The sequence below is a fragment of the Cucurbita pepo genome, chromosome 17, assembly GCF_057944985.1.
Source record: "Cucurbita pepo subsp. pepo isolate OVF chromosome 17, ASM5794498v1, whole genome shotgun sequence".
Classification (NCBI taxonomy): domain Eukaryota; kingdom Viridiplantae; phylum Streptophyta; class Magnoliopsida; order Cucurbitales; family Cucurbitaceae; genus Cucurbita; species Cucurbita pepo.
In genome coordinates this window covers 2,000,898-2,023,566 of record NC_141814.1, presented here as the reverse complement: position 1 = coordinate 2,023,566, position 22,669 = coordinate 2,000,898, and the positions used below count along the sequence as shown (strand labels likewise).

Below are 22,669 nucleotides of genomic sequence, written 5' to 3'. Positions count from 1 at the left end.
AAGCAGGCGGCGGAAGCGGTGCGGTTTGATCAAGAAGTAACTCCTGATTCGTATCCGATGGTGGGTTTTTTTTTTCATCATTTTGCTTGGGATGATGTTAAAACCTTTCCTTGATAAAGCATTTTATTTTAAAAACATGAGACTGACGATGATATGTAGCAAACAAAAAATAAATGACAAAGATTATTCATATATTTTTTCCACTTAATTTTAGTTTTTGATTTACGGCCAATCGTCTGCCTCTATCTAGGTACTCCTTTACATTATTGGTAAGCTTCTCTCTTTTAGTGCATCAATAGTCGTTCACTCTTCCACTTCTCACAAACCATTTCTTGTCTAGACCTAAACTCCATAAACATAAAGCTCTTTATCATTTTTTAGTTTAACAACTTGAACACCTTGGCTTGAAACATAAACACTAATTTTTTTGGTACAACGTACTGTGAGGTTTGAAGATTTGAATCTTTAATCTCGATTTGAATCTTTAATCTTAAGAAAAGCAGCATATATCAATTATAGCTGAATTATACTCATTTTGATAAACAACATATGTCATTTGATAGAAAATGTGGTCATTTTGTCCTCAAATATAAAGAACTATTCATCTCAACACGATTGATAAAAGGAATAAGAAATTTGAAACCATGAGAAATGAAATGCTTCTTTGTTCATGTATTACAAAACATATAAATCACAATAATTATCACTACTAATCAAACATCTATCTATTAATCTCTTTAAAAAAAACATAAAATCACAAGAACTAATTAAAAATATTCTCAATTAAGTTGTAAACAATTCCATCCCCATGAATTTTCCTCTCTAAATCACATTTACACAACATTTTAACCTAAAAATCCCACACTTACATTTCTCTTCGTTTTTTTTTTCTCAATACACAAAAATATAGAATGGAAAACAAGAACAGTTATCAAACATTTCTATTTCCGTAAAACCCAGAAAGAAAAAATAAAAAAGAGAAACGAGAAATATGAACATAACCAAACGATCTCTTAAATAACAATTTTTCATGCGTGCATCACATCGTACTATGAAGATGGGGTTGGCGACGTTGCTCCGCTCTCGTTCGATCTCAGTTCTTTCGAACCGCTATCATGGCTAGATTTCTTACCACCTTGTGGGTTATTTCCCTTAACAACCACTGCACCAAAATGCACACGTCGTTTGCCATCACCGGGCGTATCACAATCCGGCGATTCAACTTGAGGAAGATTGGCTACAATTCCGCCACCGTTATTGGCAGCGGACGGCGGCCGGTTGCTGCTCGAGGAGTGGCTCAAGGCGGCGTTGGACTGCACTCTGATGGGTTTGAGGCAATGATACAAATAAACCAAAAACCAAAACATCCATGGAGTCGATACCAAGATGATCCCGACGACGGAGTACCAATCTTGAGACTCCGATTCCGGGACCAAGAGGTAGAGGCAGAGGAGGAAGCCGCCGGCGACGACGCAGAGGAACATCAAACCGGAGATGATCAGAATTCTTGCATCCCCTTTTCTTTCTTCCATGAAATGCGATTGATATGTTATGGGGAGCTGTTTATTCCATGGATTCAGATATTCATTTTGCTTTCTTTTGGCAAACAAATCCAATGGAAGGAAGGGTTTCAAACCTTACAAAGTTGGTTTGTTGGTACGTTATAATGACTTAACCGATTTAGGTATCGACGTTCGGGACGATACAATAGAGAGAAAAACAAGGGGAGAAAAATAGGACCCAAATTTGTACGTTTAGAGTTGTCGTTTGCTATTCGTAGAGGTATTAATAAACCGTCCCGTCTCATCCTAGATAATTATTCAATATGATCTGAACTCATCGTAATTTTTAAAGATTATTAATCTTAATTAATTAAGTTTAGAGATTCATTTATTAATCTTTTTTTAAAAATATAACAAAATGAACTAATTGAATTTATTTTTTAATTAATGTGATTAATGATTTTTTGAGAGCTAAGCATTCACGGGTAATTGAATTTATTTTTTAATTAATGTGATTAATGATTTTTTGAGAGCTAAGCATTCACGGGTAGATGCGTTTTAAAACCTTAAACACTGGGTGTACTAGCGATGATGCTGGCCCCAATGCAGTGGATCGTGAGATCCCACGTCGATTGGAGAGGAAAACGATACATTTCTTAAGACGCAGGGCCCGTGGAGAAGGAAACAAATCATTCCTTAAGATGCTAGGCTCACAAGGGAGTGGATTATTGTGATCGGTGTGATCGCACGTCGATTGGAGATAGAAACAAACATTTCTCTAGTAGATGCGTTTTAAGGGAAACCCCAGTAGAAACAATATTTGGTCATTGAGCTCTTACAACGAGTCTACATGTCCGTTCTTTTAAACTCAATCTAAGCATGCATCCCAGTCGTTACTATATCGTTCTATACCTTAATAAATTAAATTATGCTAAATTCAACACATATTCAATTTTATACCGATAAAGTTCAAGAAACTCGACACTTTAATATCATAGAACATAACTAATACGAAATGAATTACAAAATTAAATCAAAACTAGTAAATCACACTTGATTTTCCATGGCTTTCTCACACTCTTTTACGAAACTTTTCAATGCTTTTTCACAGTATGAAGCTCCCTCGACAACTCTCATCTTCTCTGCTACCTTTTCCAGATTTATTTCCTTCTTCTCATCTCCTTTCAGCACTGCTGCTAACTGTACCAACTCCTCCTGGAACTCGCTCAGTCGTCTCGTCTCGTTTGCCTCGACGTCTCGTCATTTCACCGGATCCTTTAGCTTCACTGTTGTAGTAGTCAGAGTAATATTGGTAGTTGTATTAGGGAGACTTATATTGACCGTGAATACGTTTAGATAATCATATTAAGAATTGAACGAACGATAAAAAAAAAGAGAAATCAAATCATGAATATAATTACGGATATTATCAGACCATGGATATGATGTTAGGAACCGCGACTCTCCATAATGATATGATATTATCTACTTTGAGTATAGGCTCTCGTGGGTTTGCTTTTGGTTTCTCCACAAAACCTCGTATCAATGGATATGTATTCCTGAGTTATAAACCCATGATCCTTCCCTAAGTTAGTTAGCTAACGTGGGATTTTCTCCCAACAATCCTCCCCTCGAACAAAGTACACTATAGAGCCTCTCCCGAGGCCTATGGAGCCCTTAAACAACCTCCCCTTAATCGAGATTTGACTCCTTCTCTAGAGTCTTCGAACAAAGAGTACACTTTTTGTTCGATACTTGAGTCACTTTTGACTACACCTTTGAGGCTCACAACTTCTTTGTTCGACATTTGAGAATTATATTGACATGGTTAAGTTAAGGGCATAACTCTGATACTATGTTAGGAACCACGACTCTCAACAATGATATGATATTGTTCACTTTGAGCATAAGTTTGCTTTTGGTTTTCCTAAAAGACTCCATACTAATGGAGATGTATTCCTTACTGACTTCCTCCCGAAAATCCTCAAACGTAGGTACAATTATGGATATTAAGAGTTGATCGAACAATCAAGAAAGAGAAATCAGACCTGGACAATCAGTTCTTGGGATGTGTCGATTAAGAACAATCTCAAAAGTGCCGGCCCATTCGTCGCGCTTCGTCAAGAATTGCTCAAGACCAAAAATCTTCTTCACCGTCGCAGGAATCGACGAATGCTCAAACTCCGACCTCGGATCCGGCCCCAATGGCCTGTGCAACACTGCATCATGTCGCATACTATCTCCGTCATTAATTAGGAATCAAAATATCAAACACCAAAAATCCTATAAAATAACAGAACCAGGAATGAATCAAAATTTCAGAAAGCAAAAGATTACCTGTTCCGGGTTGAATCCAAGGAGAGACAAAAACCGTCGGAACCCTAACTCCGAGGCGATCGAACATGAAATTGTAGGGAGGAGGACCGACGCGGCCGTCGGGATTAGGTACTCCAGCGAGCGGCGGGGCGACGTGGTCGAAGAAACCTCCATGCTCATCGTAGGTGATCAAGAACAGGATCTGGTTCCACTGTGGACTGGATCGCAAAGCTTCGTAGACTTGTTTGATGAGTTTTTGGCCTTCTGCAACGTCGTGAGAAGTATGATCGTCGTTTCCAGGTAATGATGCTAAATCGAAGAATCTCTGTTCTATCACTACGTAGTTTGGGAGCTTTCCTTCTTCACAGTGTCTCTTGAAATCGATCCCAAAGGGATGGAAATTCTTTTATGTATTTCAATTTCCTTACATTCCTAACAAAGAAAAACAAATCAATTTATTTTGTTGAAATTATTCTATAATTGATTGATACCTTGATTTCCATCCATCCAAAATTTTGAATTCGTCACCCAAATAACCCAAAAATTAGTGATCCAAATACTCAAAACAAATTCTAACTTTATATTAATAATTAAAATTTCACCAAATTCAAATATCAAATATTAACATACATCACTAATCACAAATATTGGTTACAAGTATTGGTTACAAGGTTAGATATTCTTAATCCCAAGTTTATTTGGACTGTAACTCTATTTTCGAGTTAGTTGGATTGATCGAGTTGATCCAACAAATCCAAATTTTCAATTTCATTAAAAATTCCACCCAACCTTAACAAACAAACAATAAATTATATATATATATATATAAATATATATATAGTTTGAGTTGTCATATAAACCTTCCTAATTCATACTTGAGATTTAAATTAATTTTTTTTTATCTAATAGTACATTTAGATTTATTTTATGAATTGTAACTAGTAAATATGTTTTGTGCATGGCAGCAATGTTAGGATTAAATTTGATTAAATTATTTGGATTAGATTTGATTTAGTCATTGATTTTGTAACACTCTATGATAGCCAATTTCATTTGGACGTGAGATTTCTCCTAATTCTTCTGATATTTCTAGTTTTTTTTTTTTTTTTCTGTTCCTAACCGGCAATGAAACACACCCTCTAAAGATTCAACTTGAGAGCTAATTATGAAAAACCACATAACTTTATTATTAAAAAATTATTCTCTTCTCCCCAAGAAAAATTTTAAAAACCGAAAAAAAAGGTAATTCTTAATTTTTATTGAAATATAATTAAGAATTTAAATGTTTTTTTTTTTAATTATATATAAAAATCTGGGGAATTAAATAAAAAATACAAACCTAATTTCAAAACCAAATGATCAAATCGCTAATATCTTTTATTGCACGTTGATATATATATATATATATATATATATTAATAAAATTATGGGGGTAAAGTTGTCCAATAAAAATACTCCTAACCTTTTTCTCTCTTTTCTTAAACGAATTCTCCAACACTATCTTTTTTTTCTTCCCCAATATATTGCATCAAATACAGTAATGATAGTGATATGTGTGTATATATATATATATATATATATATTTCAAATATTTTTATAGACATTACGTTCAAATTACTTCTCAAGAAAAGATAAAAATGAGTAATTAAAAACAACAATAATTTGAAAAAAATATGAGAATAAAGAACGTACCGGTAGAATAGAGTAGACCGAAGATGCTGGTAGTAAATCCCGAAACTGAAGCCCTCTTCTTCCAACGATTCGAAGATCGTCTTCTGCGGAAGTCCTCCGATCAACTGCTTCGTATCGTTACTACTCTGTTGAGATATATTATTTATGGAATATATCTTAGATATTATATCTTAATATTCTTCCATTTATGGTTAGATTTAGAGTATATTTTATTTTATTCTCAGTATTTAATTATTTTATATTTTTCTATTTGTACTTTTCGTATCCTATTTAAAGGATGTCAATATCAATGATAATATACACCTTCCCAATTATATTTTCTATCTCATTCTTAACATACTCAGTCCAAACGACGTCGCCGAGCGCACAAACAGTCGATTCGGCTGCGTCGACGCCGGCACCGACGCGAACCACCGGTCACACACTCCGAACTCCATCACCAACTCTTTGAACACCGGCACCGCCTCCGGCTTGAATCCGTTGACATTCCTTTTTCGATCCGCTCTGCGTTCTGTGCGAAGCCTCGCATCGTCGCTGGCGGAAGAGGATCTTTCGATTGAGAAGCGTCGGACCACGGCTCGGCGAAAATCTGCTCGTCTATGTCTTGGATTGAGTGGCCGGGATCAGGATCGACGTAGGCGGAGGCGTTTCCGAAGAAAATAGAAGGCGAATTTGGATCGGAGGTGGAGATAGGGTTCGAGAATCGGTTTTCATTTGTGACGCCGTCGCTTTCTGGATTTAGAGACTTCATCCAGCCGAGCATGTGATCGAAGGATTGATTCTCTTGTACTAGAATGACGATCGTCTTTCGGACTTGCGGTGGCGCTGGTAGCCGGAGACATTGTGAGGAGTGAGAGAGAGGAAATGGAAAGGGGAATTTTAGAGAGAGAGGAGAGAGGAGAGAGGAAGAAGAACGAAGCGAGGTGAAGTGTGTCAGGAAACTGATTTTTGATTTTGTGTTTTGAAATACGGACGCGTTAAGGAGGTTATGACGTATAAGAAATCACACAAATCTTTGCCAAACTAATTTCTGTATTTTCTTATAATTAATATTTTTTAAAAATTACTTTTTATAACAAAATTATTTCAAACATATAAATTTACTAATTTCAAAATTAACAAAACTATATATATATATATATATATATATATATATATATATATATATATATATATAAATTTTAAAAAATATAAAACATTATGGATATATAAATTTTTAAATCAAAACATTTTATTCTATTTTATTAATTTTCAAATATTTTTATTCAATCTACTTCTAGATTCTAATAGGCTTATTTGTCAACGTTGATATGAACGACGCGACTCTAAGTGATAAAAATATTACCTATTATAACAAACTCGACTCTATGTCGATGGTAAAAAAGATATTACTTATATAATGAGCCTCATGAAACGGTTACTTATAAAGTAGATGGCCCAGTTGGGACGTGTTTTTTACTAAACATACAGGTCAAATTTGTCCGTGACACCTTTGAAAAAAAAAATATGAAAAAATGGCCAGAGAACAAAACTGTTGAGACTTATTTTTTTTATTGAATATACGAGTCGAATTCATCAAATTTGAACCTAAGAAAATTGAAAAAATATCAATTATAATTATGTTTTTTTTTTGTTTTTTTTTTTTTTTTTGTAATTTTTAATACCTTGAATTATAAATCATTATTCTTTTTATATTTATCCTTTGTAGATTCTTTTCCCCCCCTATTATTTGATGGGATTCTCTCCTTTTATTTTTAAGTTTTACTTTTTCTTATTCCAATTTACTTATTCTTTCTGCTTTTTTATTTATTTATTTTATTTATGTTTTATTTCTATTGGGTTTTTTTTTCTTTGTTGTGAAGATTCCATGTTATTGAATAATAATTAAATTTAAACATTAAATTTTGAGTTTCATATAAAAATTGAATCACAAAATTATTATTATTATTATTATTATATATAATCCTTATTCGTATTTTTTAAAAATTTTACGAGTAAACGTGTCATTTTATTGAATAAAAATAATAAAATTATTTACAACTCGAAGAGTAAAATACATTCGAACATTATATCATTATTTTGTCATTTAATTCAAACGTTTTGCAACGGTAAGAACTTTATTATAAAAGACGTCATATAAATAATAAGTATAAATGATAATTAGAAATTCAAAGTCTAGATAGTTCTATTTTGTAGCAATTTAATATATAAAAAATATCCTGAAAATTAAATTAGAAAATAGCTTATAATTTAAATAAAAAAATTAATTAAAGTATACTAGTCTAATTTAAAAAAAAAAAAAAAAAAAAGTGTATGAGTATATGATTCTATTGAATTTATTTGGTGGGTTTAGTAAAGCTTACATAAAGTTGTCCTTTTTATTTTTTATTTCTTTTTGCAACAAAAGTAAAGTGGCTAATTATTTTCATTTCAGGGGCCAATTTGCAAATATTTTAATTTTTTAAAAATTATTTCTATTTTTAAATATTTGCATTTTTGTACCTTTTATTTGTAAAATTTGTATAATAATGATAAATACTACTATTATTATTTTTTTTTAAAGTTTAAAGGTGTTTTAAAATTCTTAAAAAAGTTTAAGGGTATTAATAAAACGTTTAAAAACTCACAAGTATTATTTTTAATCCGTCTTTTTGAATATTTTTTTTATTTTAAATTTTAAGATATTTTCTAGATTTTTTTAAAAAAATTATAAGTATTTTTTTTATCTAATTAAACTATTTTAATTTCATGATTAAATAGAGAGTTTATTTAATTATTAACACAAGAGTACAAATTAACAAGATGCTGTTTTTATTTAATATGATTTGAATATTAAATAATTATGATTAGCATTCATTACGAACCTACCTATTTAATAATTATAAAGTATTTCAATTTTAAACTTTTCAATGCTCATCTATAAATGCAATAATTCACCTATGAAGCTATAATAATAAATATTATTTATGAACTTATAGTCATTGGAAATTAGAATTTTTTCCTTCAAATAAAAAATTTAATTACTAAATATTTTTAAATTATATGATATTGTAAAATAATAATTATATAATAATATTTTTAGTAGTTGATTATCATTAATATTAACGGTAAGTTTTGGAAATTAACAGAAAGCACAAATCAGAATCGTCCAAACCGACAATCTTGATTTTGGAAAGGAAAAAATGAAAAATGGATGGAGCCTGGCGGAAGTAACGTACCTCAAGTACTGTGTTCTTCAGAAATTTTGCTGCAGTTTTTGCAGTTGATGAACACAGAATCGATTCAACTACGTTTCTTCGAAGATCTTGGTGAGATGATTTTTCTGTGTTGAAACTTTTGATTCTGAAAAAATTTGACGTTAATTTGGTGAATTCGAGTTCTTCCCTTTTGTATACCTTGTGAACGAGAAAATTCCAGATGAAATCGACATTCTCAGTACGCCGTTTTTGTTTCTGGATTTTTCTGTTTCTTTGTTGTTGCCGTTTGAGGGACCGATTCCGGCTGCCATGGATGAATCTAGAGCTTCAATTTCTTCGTCTTCTTCGTGGTTGATGTTCAATACATCCGCAACAGAGAGATTCTCGCCTGGACATGGAGTGGAGTGATGATCTTCTGAAACTGACCTAATCGAATGGATCGATTCTTCTCTTCTCTCTGTTCTGCCGTGTCCTTGATCGAAACTTCTCGGATTTGGACTCGGATTCGGATTTTCTTGTTCTTGATTAGTTGAATCGCTTACGATTTCAACTACGACGGATTCCTGGCTTACGTTTGCGGATAAATCTTGGACGACAACCACAGCGGCGTCGCTGCTGTGGCGGTAACCTAGCGCCGTCACGGGCGGTGGTGGAGTCTCCTGAGGAGGAGGATTCGTTGAAGCGATATTGCTGCGACAGAGAGGGCAACTCGAATTGGATTTCAGCCAAGTATCAATACAGGGAAGATGAAAAGCGTGACTACATTTAGGCAACAATCGCAAATTCTCGTTCTCTTGAAATTCACTCAAACAAACAGAGCAATCGCTTCCTTCGATCAATCCTTCGCCCTTCTTGAACTTGTAAACCGAGATCGATTTAATCAGCGCCTCATCCAATCCAGATCCCGCACTAGACCTCCGCGTTTCGTTAATCGCTCGATTCGTCTCGAAACTCTCCTCCGGTCCTCCGCCTCCGCCTCCGCCGTCGCCAACACTCCGTCGGCAATATTTCGAGACGATCGCGTAGTAAGTGACGAGAACAAACGCGCTCGCCAAGATCCCGATCACTGCGACTATAAGTGGCGAGAAGAACGTACTGGAATCGTCGCTATCGTCGAGGCCGAAGAACGGCGGAGGCGGCGGGAACAAGAAGGCGCACCACTGCGGACAGAAGGCGGTGCAAATTTGTTGAGAACAGTCCTTGAAGTTGAACGGATTGAACGGCGGAGAGGGATCCGAGATTCCGATGGAGTCCATGTGAAGCAGAATCTGTAGAGGAAGAAGATCTTTCGAAGTCGCGAGTCGCTGGGAAGGTGGTCGAGTTTCAGCCGGACGGCGGCGGTGGTGGGCAATTTATTGAGGGCTAATATTTCTCGCGGGGCGGAAAAAAGCAACGGCTGAGGTTCGGGAAACAGACAAGTCTCTTGCCTTATGTTCCAACTTTTTCTTTCTTTTTCTCCCGTGGTTCTTTTTTCTTTTTCTTTTTCTTTTTCTTTTTTACATTCTCTCATATATAATATATATATACCGTTATCACTTATAGCTCGACATTCACCTGCATTTCTTAGGACAGAATCATGTTGTCAACTTGGCTTATAGCTCGACATTCACCTATATTTCTTAGAAGAGAATCGTAGTGTCAACTTGTCTTGAATTTTACATACTAACAGAGATCCTTTCATGCAACATTTATCTGCATTTCCAAGAACATAACATAGATTTACTTGTCTTTACCCCACATACTAACACGAGTTTTGAAAACGTTTTGTTTTCGTTCATATTCATAAATCACTGTAATTCATATATCGTCTCAATTTATTCATTTACTTTGTCACAAAGGTTCATTAAAGTTAATAAAATATTAAAATTTTGTCCAAAAATTAGAAATAAGTTACTAAATATATATATATATATATAACAAAATAAAAAAAAGATTATAAGTGAGATAAAAGGGGTTTTTATTTTAAATTTTAAATGCTATTTTGATGATTAAATTAAAATAATAATAATAATAATGTTATTTGGTTTATTTTACTTTTTGGGCTTTATTTTATTTTGAGTTTGTGTACTTTCATTTGTCCATCAAGTTTAGTTGAAAATTTTGGTTGTTGTACTTTTCAAGTGGTCCTAAACTATATTTGTTTTATTTCATTCTCAAATTATTAATATTTTATTTTATTTATTTATTTTATATTTTGTCAATTTTGGTTTATTATAGTTCGTTGTACATTTAATAAAGTGGTCTAACTAATTTTTCTTATTTCAATTTTCAAACGTTTATAAAAAATTTAAAATAATATTATAACTTTTAAAATAAAATACCCAAAGTTATGTACGGTGAGTCGTTGTTATTTCTCTCTTGCTTGCTTATATAACGTTTCTTTCAAAAATCTTTTCCTGCCCTCGTTTTCTAAAACCTTCTCTTAAAACGAGGCCAGAGGCTCGAGCTATATCTCCTACCCAAGGTTATATATACTGTGGGTCGTTGTTATTTCTCTCTTACTTGCTTATATAACGTCTCTTTCAAAAATCTCTCTTTCGAAAATCTCTCTCTGCCCTCGTTTTCTAAAATCTTATCTTAAAACTGATGCCAAAGGCTCGAGCATACGTCGCTTGGCCGTAGGCGACGCAAAAATGAATTGGCTTAACTCGTCGTTGGAAAGTAAGTGTCGCACAATCGCAAGTCCGCTGCCATCAAAAGTGTGATTGTGACAAGTTATATATATATATATATATATATATATTAGATATTCAAAATTTTACTTGATTGCCCAATTGATGAGTCAACTAATTGATTTAAGCCCAATTGATTTACTTTAGAATTTTATTAAAGAATCTTTGAAGTAGCAAGAAATTCTTATAAATTCATTAACTTTTTCTTTATTTACAATTTGGTCCTTCTCATCATAGGTAGATTATCAAGGTAGAGAATGAAGCAACACGAGTGTCAAAGACAAGTTCGAAAAAGGTTGGTAGGGCCCCTAAACTATAACCTCAAAAGTCGGGATTTTGATATGAGTTTCGGCATGCGGCTCTAGAGTTAAGTTCGTATGTACAAAGATAAAAGCTCACTAAATTTGGTGTCAAACAGATACTTGATGAACGCTGCACGAAGTGTATGACTGCTCACCGAAAAACCGTCTACTCGAGAAATATTAGAAATTGTTGAGAATTATTGGGAGTGAGTCCCACATTGGTTAATTTAGTGGAAGATCATGGGTTTATAAGTGAGGAATACTATCTCCATTGGTATGAGGCCTTTTGGGTAGCCGAAAATAGGGGAGGCATGGTGTAAGCTCTCCACTACCCTTGAAACCTGTGGCTTAAGTGAGCTCTCCTATGGCACATACGTGTGTCACAGTGAGGGCGAGCGTTGTGAGACGGGTGTCTTGGGCGATTTCCTTTGAAATTGATTTTTCAAGAACAATATCGAGCAGCACAGGTGTGCCAGTATTGCACCCCAACCCATGTGTCAGAGGTTGGATCATACACCCGCTATCTAGTACGGAGTCCGTAAATGATATGACATGGACACGAGAGAGTCCAATGTCTCAATATAACCTGGATGGATGATTGTTTGGATGTCCGGATAATATGAGCGATACAGAGAGTCCAATGTCTCAATATAACCTGGATGGATGATTGTTTGGATGTCCGGATAATATGAGCGATACACGTGTCCTTTTTCGATGGCATGACTGAGTGAGTTGTGATGGTCGACAACACACGGATAATATGAGCGATACACGTGTCCTTTTTCGATGGCATGACTGAGTGAGTTGTGATGGTCGACAACACCCTGTGACTTGGGATGGAGTCAAGACATATGAGCTATGTTAATTGGAAACCAAGATTATATGAGATGCAATATTGCAGTGAGAGACCTTGGCCTCAAGTAGAGGTAAGGTCGAGTCAAATGACTTAGCCTAGTGTAGAGGCAAGTTGGTTGTGTCGCAGATGATTGAACATGCACCAGGCGACATATGTGACCGAACAAGCTTGAATTTTGCACAATTGATGTTCGGTGGACGAAGACAAACCTAACCTAAAGTCCGACGAAGACATAAAGCCAGACGGAAAATGAATATAGGGCTGGACTCCCTTCAAAGCTGATCGTGAACGTGTCAAGATCATGACGGTTGAAAATGTAAGACCGTGACACCTGACAATGAATTAACATTAGTGGTTATCAAGATCAAAATAAAAAATAAAAAAAAATAAAAAAATAAAAAGAAATAAAGAATAGAAAAATTGGAATTTTCTTATATTAAAAGCACAAAATAAAAAATAAACCGGGAAAGGAACTTATTCCGCTTCCGGTCGTTCCGGTTTCTGGTAAATACGTCAATACTCTGAATCAAGAAGCACCAATAAATATGCAGGGTTGAAGTCGAAGTCTTCCGATCACTCTCTCCACCACCACTGACCATTGCCGCCGGAGGCACTGCTGGAAATCACGTAACTCCGCTTTATTCCGAGAGTAATCTTTTGCGCCTGAGAACAAAACTGAAGATTTTCAGGCAAAACTTTAGAGGGAAAATCCGAGCTCGGCGAAGATGAGGCCGGGACTACCGCCTCATAGCAGCCGCAGCAAATGTCACATTTCAGTGAGCGAAGTGTACTGGTCTCTGGTCAACAAAGCTGACCGGAAGTTCTCCAGGATCAGGGACCTGCCTTTTTACGAGCGCAATAGGTTTTTTCCGCTCTTTAATTTGATCTTTTTCAATTCTTTTGTTTGGTTTAGGATAAATTATGTGATAAATCGATCTAATATGGTGAGGGAATAATAACTCTTATCTGGATCGTGCTTCTGTAATTTTCTTGAATGTGCGAGGAAGCAGTTGTAATTTGAATTGAGTCGCTGGCTTGGTCCATTTTTCATCAATTGGAGGATTGAAGAATGTCATTTCTGAATCTTTTGTTTGGTCTAGGATAAATTGTGTGAAAACTCGATCTAAGTATGGTGGAGGGAATGATAACTCTTATCTGGATCGTGCTGCTGTAATTTTCTTGAATATGCGAGGACGCAGTTGTAATTTGAATTGAGTCACTGGCTTGGACCATTTTTCATGAATTGGAGAATTGAAGAATGTCATTTCTGAATCTTTTGTTTGGTCTAGGATAAATTGTGTGAAAAATTGATCTAAGTATGGTGGAGGGAATGATAACTCTTATCTGGATCGTGCTGCTGTAATTTTCTTGAATATGCGGAGGAAGCAGTTGTATTTTGAATTGAGTCGCGTGGCTTGGTCCATTTTTCATCAATTAGGGAATTGAAGAATGTCATTTCTGAATCTTTTGTTTGGTCTAGGATAAATTATGTGATAAATCGATCTAATATGGTGGAGGGAATGATAACTCTTATCTGGATCGTTCTGCTGTAATGTTCTTGAATATGCGAGGAAGCAGTTGTAAGTTGAATTGAGTTGTGTGGCTTGGTCCATTTGTTATCAATTGGATAATTGAATAATTTCATTTCTGAATCTTTGATCGATGTTTTTTCTGTTATGCTGTTCGATAACTTTTTTCGATCCCTAAGATTGGACTGTGAATTTTGGGCAATTTGGCTCTAAATGTTTCTAGGTACAATACATATTTCCACAAGGCGTTCAAAGTGTACACAAAGTTATGGAAACTTCAGCAAGGGAACCGTCAGAAGTTGCTAGATACAGGGCTAAAAAGATGGCAGATAGGAGAGATTGCGTCACGAATTGCTCAGCTTTACTTTGGGCAATACATGAGGACCAGTCAGGCGAGCTATTTGTCTGAGTCTTTTGTATTTTATGAAGCAATATTGACTCGAGATTATTTCAAGGAAGGATTATTTCAAGATGTCAGTCTTGCGTGCAAACAGTTGAGGTTTCTGTCCAGATTTCTGATTGTGTGCTTGGTTTCGAACCGAAGAGAAATGGTGCATCAATTGGTTAATCAGCTTAAAATGTTACTCGATGAGTGCAAGAAGACATTTAAGGTGTTTCTCTCACTCTGATTTCCTTAGCTATGACTTGTTAGCAAGATGATGATGCTGAATGAATCAATTAGAGATGAGTTGCGTTGGTTGACAATTGTATCAGCTGCAGCAATGGACCTTTATGGTTTGAATTTGCTAATTTCACCTTATGTAGTCCTACCCTATATACCCCAGATGTGAGAATTCGACTTGAATGCATCATTATCTGAATTTTCTGTGAAAGTTTGAAATTGATGAATTGATCACAATTTGTGCATTTAGCGTAGTTAATTCATCTTTATGGTAGAGGGAAAAATTAATTGTCTTTGAAATTGATGAATTCTTGCACATCTGACATGGTTAATTCATCTTTGTGGGACTATGTAATTGTGACATTCCTGGTGTTTTCTTTTCTTCATGTTTTATTCTTCCCCATACATTTTTTTTTTTTCATATTCCCGCTGTTTGCTGTTTTTAGCTGATGCATGCATAGATTTCATTTTGTGGCAAACAAAAGATGTCATTTAGATGTGATTGGAAGTGTTTACAATCTCATTCTATTGTTTTTTTTTTTCAAATTTGTTTAGCATGAATTCATCAATGGCTGCTGATTTATCATTTGGATCTTGGTATAAGAGACTAATGAATCTGGGCTCTGTTCTAGGAAACGGACTTTAAAGAATGGAAGCTGGTAGTCCAGGAAATAACGAGATTTTTGAAAGCAGATACAACCTTTATCAATATCAGGCCATTCAGATATAGCATTTTGTTAGAACCTCATCCAGAATCTTCGATAAGTGTTTCTCCACCAGGTACAACGAGATCCTTGAGGTTACAGGATGCTATTCTGAGTAGCTACCATCATAACGAGGTTGGGTATTGGGACCTCTTTTAGTATCTTTATGATGTCATTTCAGACACATCCAATATAATTCACATATTCTTTTGTCTTGATTCATCTTTCCTTCCCTGGTTCTTGATCAGGTCAAGTTTTCTGAGATCACATTAGACACTTTCAGGATGATCCAGAGTCTGGAGTGGGAACCCAGTGGTTCATTTTATCGGCCAAATGCTAATAGAAGTGGGCAGAGTAGTGGCTCTGGGCCAAGTCGCAGTAACGTCACACAGGATATAGTTGATCCTACTCTCCCGTCTAATCCTCGGAAATCACTTTTATACCGTCCTTCTTTGACCCATTTTTTAGCAGTTAGTATGGATGCATACTTTCAATACACTCATTACATTTCAAGTGGCACCATTTGTTTTATTGACTTATTGAGTATTGACTGTTGAATGTGGCTAAGTGTAAACCTTTAATTGAAAATATTACCTGGTAAATGGCTGCATGGAGTCTCATACTTGTCTATATATGCAAATGAAAACAATATTTGGATAATGAACATAATTACGTGTCCAAGCGACTTCATGTAAGTTATTGGGAAATCTCTGTTATGAATACAAGAAAAAAAAGGGAGTGTAGGCTGTATCAGTTTTAGATTACCAAATGTTTTTCTTTTTTTAATTCTTGCCCTTACTTCACTTTGTCCGAGAAATTGAATGGTTGATTTCCCCCCTTAGCTTTTATAATCTAAAGTATGTGATTTATTTTGCAGGTTCTAGCTACAGTTTGTGAGGAGATGCCAAGTGATGGGATTCTCTTGATATATTTGTCAGCTTCAGGTTGAGTGAACTCTTCTAAATTACATAGTTAATGATTTTCACTCTTCTCACTGAAAACTGTAATATTCCTTCGATATCAAACTACTTCAGACAGTGCAAAGAATGTTTTATCTTCCCCAGCCAGCACTCAGCTGGGCGATGAGTCTATCAGCAATACAGAGGATATTGATAAACCTGAGTCTCCTTGTGGACAAGTTGAGGGAGGCTGCATAGGTCCCCAAACTGGTTGCTTATCACTCAGTGCTAGTGGAAAAGAAGGTATTTTATTGTCTTATCGGACCAAATGTGTCCCATTTTTGTTTGAAGCGTCTTACATTTCTTTATGGATCTTACTTTCTGTTAGGAATCATGGATCTCCACAATGGTATGATATTGTCCACTTCGAGCATAAGCTCTCATGGCTTTGCTTTAGGCTTCCCCAAAAGGCCTCATGCCAATGGAGATAGTATTCCACACTTATAAACCCATGATCTTCCACTAAATTAACCAACGTGGGACTCACTCCCAATAATCCTCAACAATCTTCCCCTCAAACAAAGTACACTCGAAGCCTCCCCTGAGGCTTATGGAGCTCTTGAATAGCCTCCCCTTAATCGAAGCTCGACTCCTTTCTCTAGAGCCCTCGAACAAAGGACACCCTTTGTTCGACACTTTAGTCACTTTTGACTACACCTTCGAGGCTCACAATTCTTTGTTCGATATTTGAGGATTCTATTGACATGGCTAAGTTTAGGACATAGCTCTGATACCATGTTAGGAATCACGGATCTCCATAATGGTATGATATTGTTCACTTTGAGCATAAGCTCTCATGACTTTGCTTTAGGCTTCCCCAAAAGGTTTCATACCAATGGAGATAGTATTCCTCACTTATAAACCCATGATCTTCCACCAAATTAACCAATGTGGGACTCACTCCCAATAATCCTCAACACTTTCCTACTTATATAATGAAAATTGCTGTTAACTTTGTTAACTAGATGTGCCTTACTCAGTTTAAGATCTTTTCATTGGTTCATGGATTGAATTTAGAATCAGTAAGGGAAAAATCATTTGGCAGTAATCGTCTTTTAGCTTTTATGGATTGTTTATAGTGATGGAAGGAGGGATGTTTAGAGTGTCCAGTGTTCATGAAAGTTTCCCTCGCTTTCTTATTTTAGTGCATAATTTATTCTCTAGCTCATCTTTTCGTTTGAGGTCTGAATTTATGCAACGACGAAAACTAGTAATGAATTGCTTGCGTTGGTCTTATGATCCTTAACAAGATTAAGCTGCATTCTTTAAGTATTTTTTACCTTGAAACTAATAAAATTCCAACTTTCATATTAAATACTCTCCAGGACCAAACTGCATATATCCAGGCGACTTGGTTCCATTTACGAGAAGGCCATTGTTTTTAGTTATTGATAGTGATGTCAGTGAAGCATTTCAGGTCAGTATGTCGACCTTGAATTTATTACTTTATGCCTTGGCTTTAAAATGAATTTCCTTTTCAGATTTATTTTTGGAAGAAAGGATAATCTTCCATTTATGACAATCTTCACTATTCCCGTTACCGACATTTACATAATGCTCGTCTTATACTGAAGGAAATTACTTTTCTGAAATTACTTTTCTAAATCTGCGTAGACTATCCATGGAGAAGAAAGGGGAGAGCCAGCTGCAATGCTGTTATCTTCCTGCAATGCTAGTCATGCTAGTGCTGCTGAATATTCTCGCCATGGAAGCATGTTCACTCTTTTTCTCACAGCTCCATTGCAGGCTTTCTGTGTACTGCTTGGTATCTCAGGCTCTGATGTTGAAATGGTATGGTTAAATCTCTTGTCGTGTTATGCTCGATAATTCGCACTTTTATGTCAAAAAATTTACAAAAACATAAATGATTTAGGTTGCATTTAACAAAGCGGAGAAAGTGCTGTTCTCTTCGATAATCGAGTGGGATCAGTCTTTGGTGACATTAGACAACCTTGATAAAGGGTGGTCACAGATTTTGAATGATCCGTTCATAAGGCGACTTCTCTTGAGGTAAGATTCATCACTTTTTTTCTAGAAGATTTAAAATTCTCAGCATACCCTTGGAGCTACATTATTGCTTGACTGTTAGGATAAATTGCTTGATTTCCAACTAACTGAAGATGTCCAAATTCACCTGGTTCCTTTAGGCCGTGGCCAATGAGAACTAATAGTCGAGGCTGGCAAATCATAAGTCGACTGAAAAGATCTTAAAACATTGTTAGGAGGGAATCTCACATTCCCTAATTTAGGGAATGATCATAGGTTTATAAGGAAGGAATACATCTCCATTGGTATCAGGTCGGGGAAAGCCCAGAATTAAAACCATGAAAACCTATCCTCAAGGTGGATAATATGATATCATACCATTGTGGAGAGTCGTGATTCCTACCATTGTGTAAAATAGAATCCTTACTTCTTTAATTAATGCTAACCGATTTATATTCACTCAAACCGTAAAGCCCAGAATTAAAACCATGAAAACTTATCCTCAAAGTGGATAATATGGTGGATCATATCATACCATTGTGGAGAGTCGTGATTCCTACCATTGTGCAAATTAGAATCCTTACTTCTTTAATTAATGCTAACAGATTTATATTCACTCGAACCGTACTAGCACTTTACGTGCCAACCTTCGGTAAGAAGGAATTTGTGCCCATATGTGTGCCAACTCTACCATCCTTTTTCGACCCGACAAGCGAAAGTATGCAATCTGTGGTCGTGAAGATAGCAAATATTTTTGGTGTAAGCAGCAGCTTCGTCTTCTCAGAAAACCTGGTAGCTCCTGAGAGTAGCTCTTGAAAACAAGTAAGGATGAAACAATCGTGTTGTTTTGATTTTTTTTGTTTCAAAAACATTTTGTGTTTTTAAATAAAATCAATAATTTTACCTAAGATTCATTGAACAAAAAAAACCCGGTTAATTTTACCTACGATTCATTGGAACAAAAAAAGCCCGGTTAGTTAATGACCGTGGAAATAAAATGATTTTTTATTTAGAAATATATATTTTTAGAATATATTGATATTATATGATTTTTTTATTTAGAAATATATATTTTTAGTATTTTTAATATATTGATATTATTTATATATTAGGATCGGATATATCTCTTCTTTTGAGTCTTTAATCTAAATGGGATTGCTCGCCATTTTTTTTTTTACTGTTTTTGTGTAAATGGATATATAGTTTCTTTGGGGTGTGTGATTGAACCGTGTAAATGAATACATAGATTCTTTTGGGTGTGTGATTGAACCGTACGAAATGCTATAGAAAAGTGCTTGAATGAGCCATTTCAATCACGATGATAGTGATACATCTTAGGTGTGAATGAATTAGCCTATAATTTCTACTCAAAACCATGATAATATCTCACTGAATTATAAAATATATTTTTAAAATGAAATTAATAATTATGTAAACATGAAATTTTATATAATGAAAAATTATGAAATAACTTTATCTATAAACCCATTGTTTTTCAATCTATTTTTTTCTCCCTTTCCTTTTTTAGATTTTTTTTTTTTTTTTTTTTTTTTTTTTGCATATTAAGCTTTAACTTTAGACTTAGACATAAGTCCCCACAATAAATTTTCAAATCTGGTTTGTTTCCTGTGTTTTTTTTTTAATTATTATTTCTTATTTCTTTTTTATTTTTATGGGTGAATCTAAAGTTATTCTTTCAAAGTTATCATCACATTTCGACTATTATTTAAAAATATGGTTTTTTTTATTTGATTAATAATCTTAAGAAAAAATGCATAGAATTATAACTGTATAATTTGTTTTTTAAAAATAAATTATATTTTGTAAATGTATGTATTATAGTCTATGTTAGTCTCAATTTTGTAGAAATTTGGTTAGAAAGATATATATATATATATATATATATATATATATATATATTTATTTATTTATTTATTTTTAAAAGTTTAAAAATATTTTTGAATTATAATTTTTTTTATGAGAATTATCACCAAATATATATATATATATATATCAAAAGAGAGACATTAACATAGATATATAAAAGTATACGAAATCATAAAATTTTCTAAAAAAGTATACGACAAAAATTATGTCAAAGCGAAATATAATCTTGTCATTGGTCCACACCATGTGCCAAATGATTTCACAAAATTTGTTTTGAAATTTTAACAAAAATTTATTTTAAAATTTTCTTGAAACTCGGTTGGGAGATACCCCAAATGATATTAGAGAGATACCTCTTCTAGTAAGATGTGGTTCATGGACAAATTATGGTAAAAAGTTGATGGGTAACTGACACGTGAATAAAGAAGGGGTACATGAATGAATCAAAATCACATATGAATGAGAGCGATCTTGAAAATAAGATGATTAAGAAAGACTTTAAATTAGAGTTATTACTTATACTAACAAGGTGTACGTTTCTTTTCGGTGGTTCAATCATAAGAACTCTATAGTTAAACGTGTTTTACTTGAGAGAATTCTATATTGAGTAACCTCTTAAGAATTTTTCTGGAATGCACCGTGCTTGTTGGTTAAGTATTTTTTTATAATATTGAGATGTTGGTTCATTATTTTTCGACAATATCGAGATGAATGTTGTCATTCTTAAACAAGATGTGTTAGTTGGTCCAGTAGTTTTCAACAATATCTAGACGTTTAAAAAAAAATCGAATTTTATTAAGACAAATAGTTGGTTGAGTAATAGTTGAGCTACGTTTTTGGGCACGTTATAAAACATTGAAATATTATAAAATTCAATTTTAATTGCTTTACTTTTTTTTAATTTTTCAACAAATTAATTTATTTGTGCTTTAATCTTTAATGATTTATGTCTACCCTTTTTTAAATTACTATTCTTCTTTTTTGTTTTCTTTTTTACAAAAAATATTATAATTTATTTGAGGTGATTCCCAAACAAATTGTGGGGTATTTTTAAGAATTATTGAAATAAATTTGAATTCCATTCAAACTTAAAATATATATAAAAAAAAATGTTAAATTATAAATTTACTCTCAAATTTTGAGATTTGTATTTCTTTTAATTTCATGTCTAATAGTTTTCTAAACTTTCAATTTTACGTATAAAACATATTTAAACGAATTTAAAGTATTTAAAAACTATACGATGTAATTTTGAAATTTGTGGAATGGAATTCTAAATTTTTAAATTTTACGTTGAGGAGACTCGTGAATTTAAAAAAAAGTTGAAAGTCAAGGACAAAATTGTAATTTTGAAAGTTTAGAGTCCCGATAAATTAAGGAAAAAGAAAAGGTAGGTTTTAATCCATTTGAAGTTTGAAAGAGAAATTATATTGAGAAGATTTTAGAACCAATAAAAACGTTACAAATTGGTTGAGAAAACATATGAGCCGTTGGATGTTTTAATCAAACGGCTCTCCTTTAGGGAACAAATAGTTGAGTCCTTCCTTAAAGCTCTTTAAATTAATCACACCCTATGTTTTCTCATTTAATTTCATTACTTTTAGCTGAGATTATAAATATTGTCATGTCTTATCCATTATCAATATACAATTTTCAACCTTCATTTAATTATATTAAATCCTCCTCCTCGACCGCTTATAATTTTTTAAAAATCAAATTTTAATACTGCAGTACAGTCTTCGACCTTTAAATATATATATATATATTAGTTTTGTGTCTTAGTTTTGATATATAGCACGATGGGACAGAGTCAGAGCAGATATCGGATTGGAGATGATACTGATAATATAATCTTGTGTTCAAAATATCCTTACTAGTTCAACAGAGCCAAATCCAATAATTGCTTGAGCCTCTTATCTATTTATTTTAGATATTTTAAAAAAAATGATCGAAGTATTTACAGAAATAAAGATCTATTTAAAGAAAAAGATTTACCTAATTTATAAATAAATGATCCGATATTTTAGAAAATAAATACTTCCATAAATAAATTAATAAATAATTTTTATTGAAAATATAAAACACTCTAATAATTTCAATAATATTTTATAACAGAATATATAAAATGATGAATAAATATTTTTATTTATTAGCTAAACCCTAAATATATTAAAATATATATACTTTTATGTTGAGAAACTATCAACATGTATGAAAAAATGAATTAAATTCGAGCTAAATCGAGCTAAAATGAAAAAGTGTTGCCCGACATGCAAATTTAATTATTTTAAAATAAAAATAAATGTGTAGCATATATTGTTCGGGTCAAACCTCGTTAATATATATTGTCCATTTTGACCTATTACGTATCTTTGTCAGTCTCATGGTTTTAAAATGTGTCTACTGGAGAGAGATCAACCTCATTATTTTCAAACGTGTCTACTA

General features: G+C 33.7%; 2 protein-coding genes and 2 pseudogenes across 3 annotated transcripts; 1 reads left to right on the top strand and 3 right to left on the bottom strand.

The window, feature by feature from the left end:
* Window positions 1–764: 764 nt before the first annotated feature.
* LOC147787401 (Putative membrane lipoprotein) lies at window positions 765–1,665 on the bottom strand. Its single transcript, XM_087119328.1, has one exon. It carries the CDS (start codon window positions 1,530–1,532, stop codon window positions 1,050–1,052), a length of 483 nt encoding a protein of 160 aa, XP_086975454.1. The 5' UTR covers window positions 1,533–1,665; the 3' UTR covers window positions 765–1,049.
* A 730-nt stretch (window positions 1,666–2,395) lies between these two features.
* Window positions 2,396–7,569, bottom strand: LOC147787400 (non-specific phospholipase C4-like; annotated as a pseudogene). Its single transcript, XR_015413439.1, has 6 exons — window positions 7,549–7,569; window positions 5,847–6,451; window positions 5,511–5,630; window positions 3,840–4,250; window positions 3,551–3,721; window positions 2,396–2,788 (listed from the first exon to the last, which is right to left on the bottom strand). The product of XR_015413439.1 is annotated as a non-specific phospholipase C4-like (transcript).
* A 997-nt stretch (window positions 7,570–8,566) lies between these two features.
* On the bottom strand, window positions 8,567–10,250 carry LOC111778145 (RING-H2 finger protein ATL52 pseudogene; annotated as a pseudogene).
* A 2,762-nt stretch (window positions 10,251–13,012) lies between these two features.
* LOC111778074 (uncharacterized) lies at window positions 13,013–19,245 on the top strand. Its single transcript, XM_023657714.2, has 10 exons — window positions 13,013–13,399; window positions 14,290–14,677; window positions 15,321–15,527; window positions 15,641–15,862; window positions 16,270–16,336; window positions 16,427–16,594; window positions 17,677–17,768; window positions 17,966–18,142; window positions 18,225–18,361; window positions 18,943–19,245. Exons 1-10 carry the CDS (start codon window positions 13,263–13,265, stop codon window positions 19,151–19,153), a joined length of 1,806 nt encoding a protein of 601 aa, XP_023513482.2. The 5' UTR covers window positions 13,013–13,262; the 3' UTR covers window positions 19,154–19,245.
* The last annotated feature ends 3,424 nt before the right edge of the window (window positions 19,246–22,669 follow it).

What these genes read in the sequence shown, in the direction of transcription:
- LOC111778074 (XM_023657714.2), top strand. Translation starts at nt 13,263, where the DNA reads ATGAGGCCGGGACTACCGCCTCATAGCAGCCGCAGCAAATGTCACATT. An exon ending in GTAGCTACCATCATAACGAG is followed by an intron (nt 15,528 to 15,640) that starts GTTGGGTATTGG and finishes GTTCTTGATCAG; the next exon opens with GTCAAGTTTTCTGAGATCAC. An exon ending in CTTTGACCCATTTTTTAGCA is followed by an intron (nt 15,863 to 16,269) that starts GTTAGTATGGAT and finishes TTTATTTTGCAG; the next exon opens with GTTCTAGCTACAGTTTGTGA.
- LOC147787401 (XM_087119328.1), bottom strand. Translation starts at nt 1,532, where the DNA reads ATGGAAGAAAGAAAAGGGGATGCAAGAATTCTGATCATCTCCGGTTTG.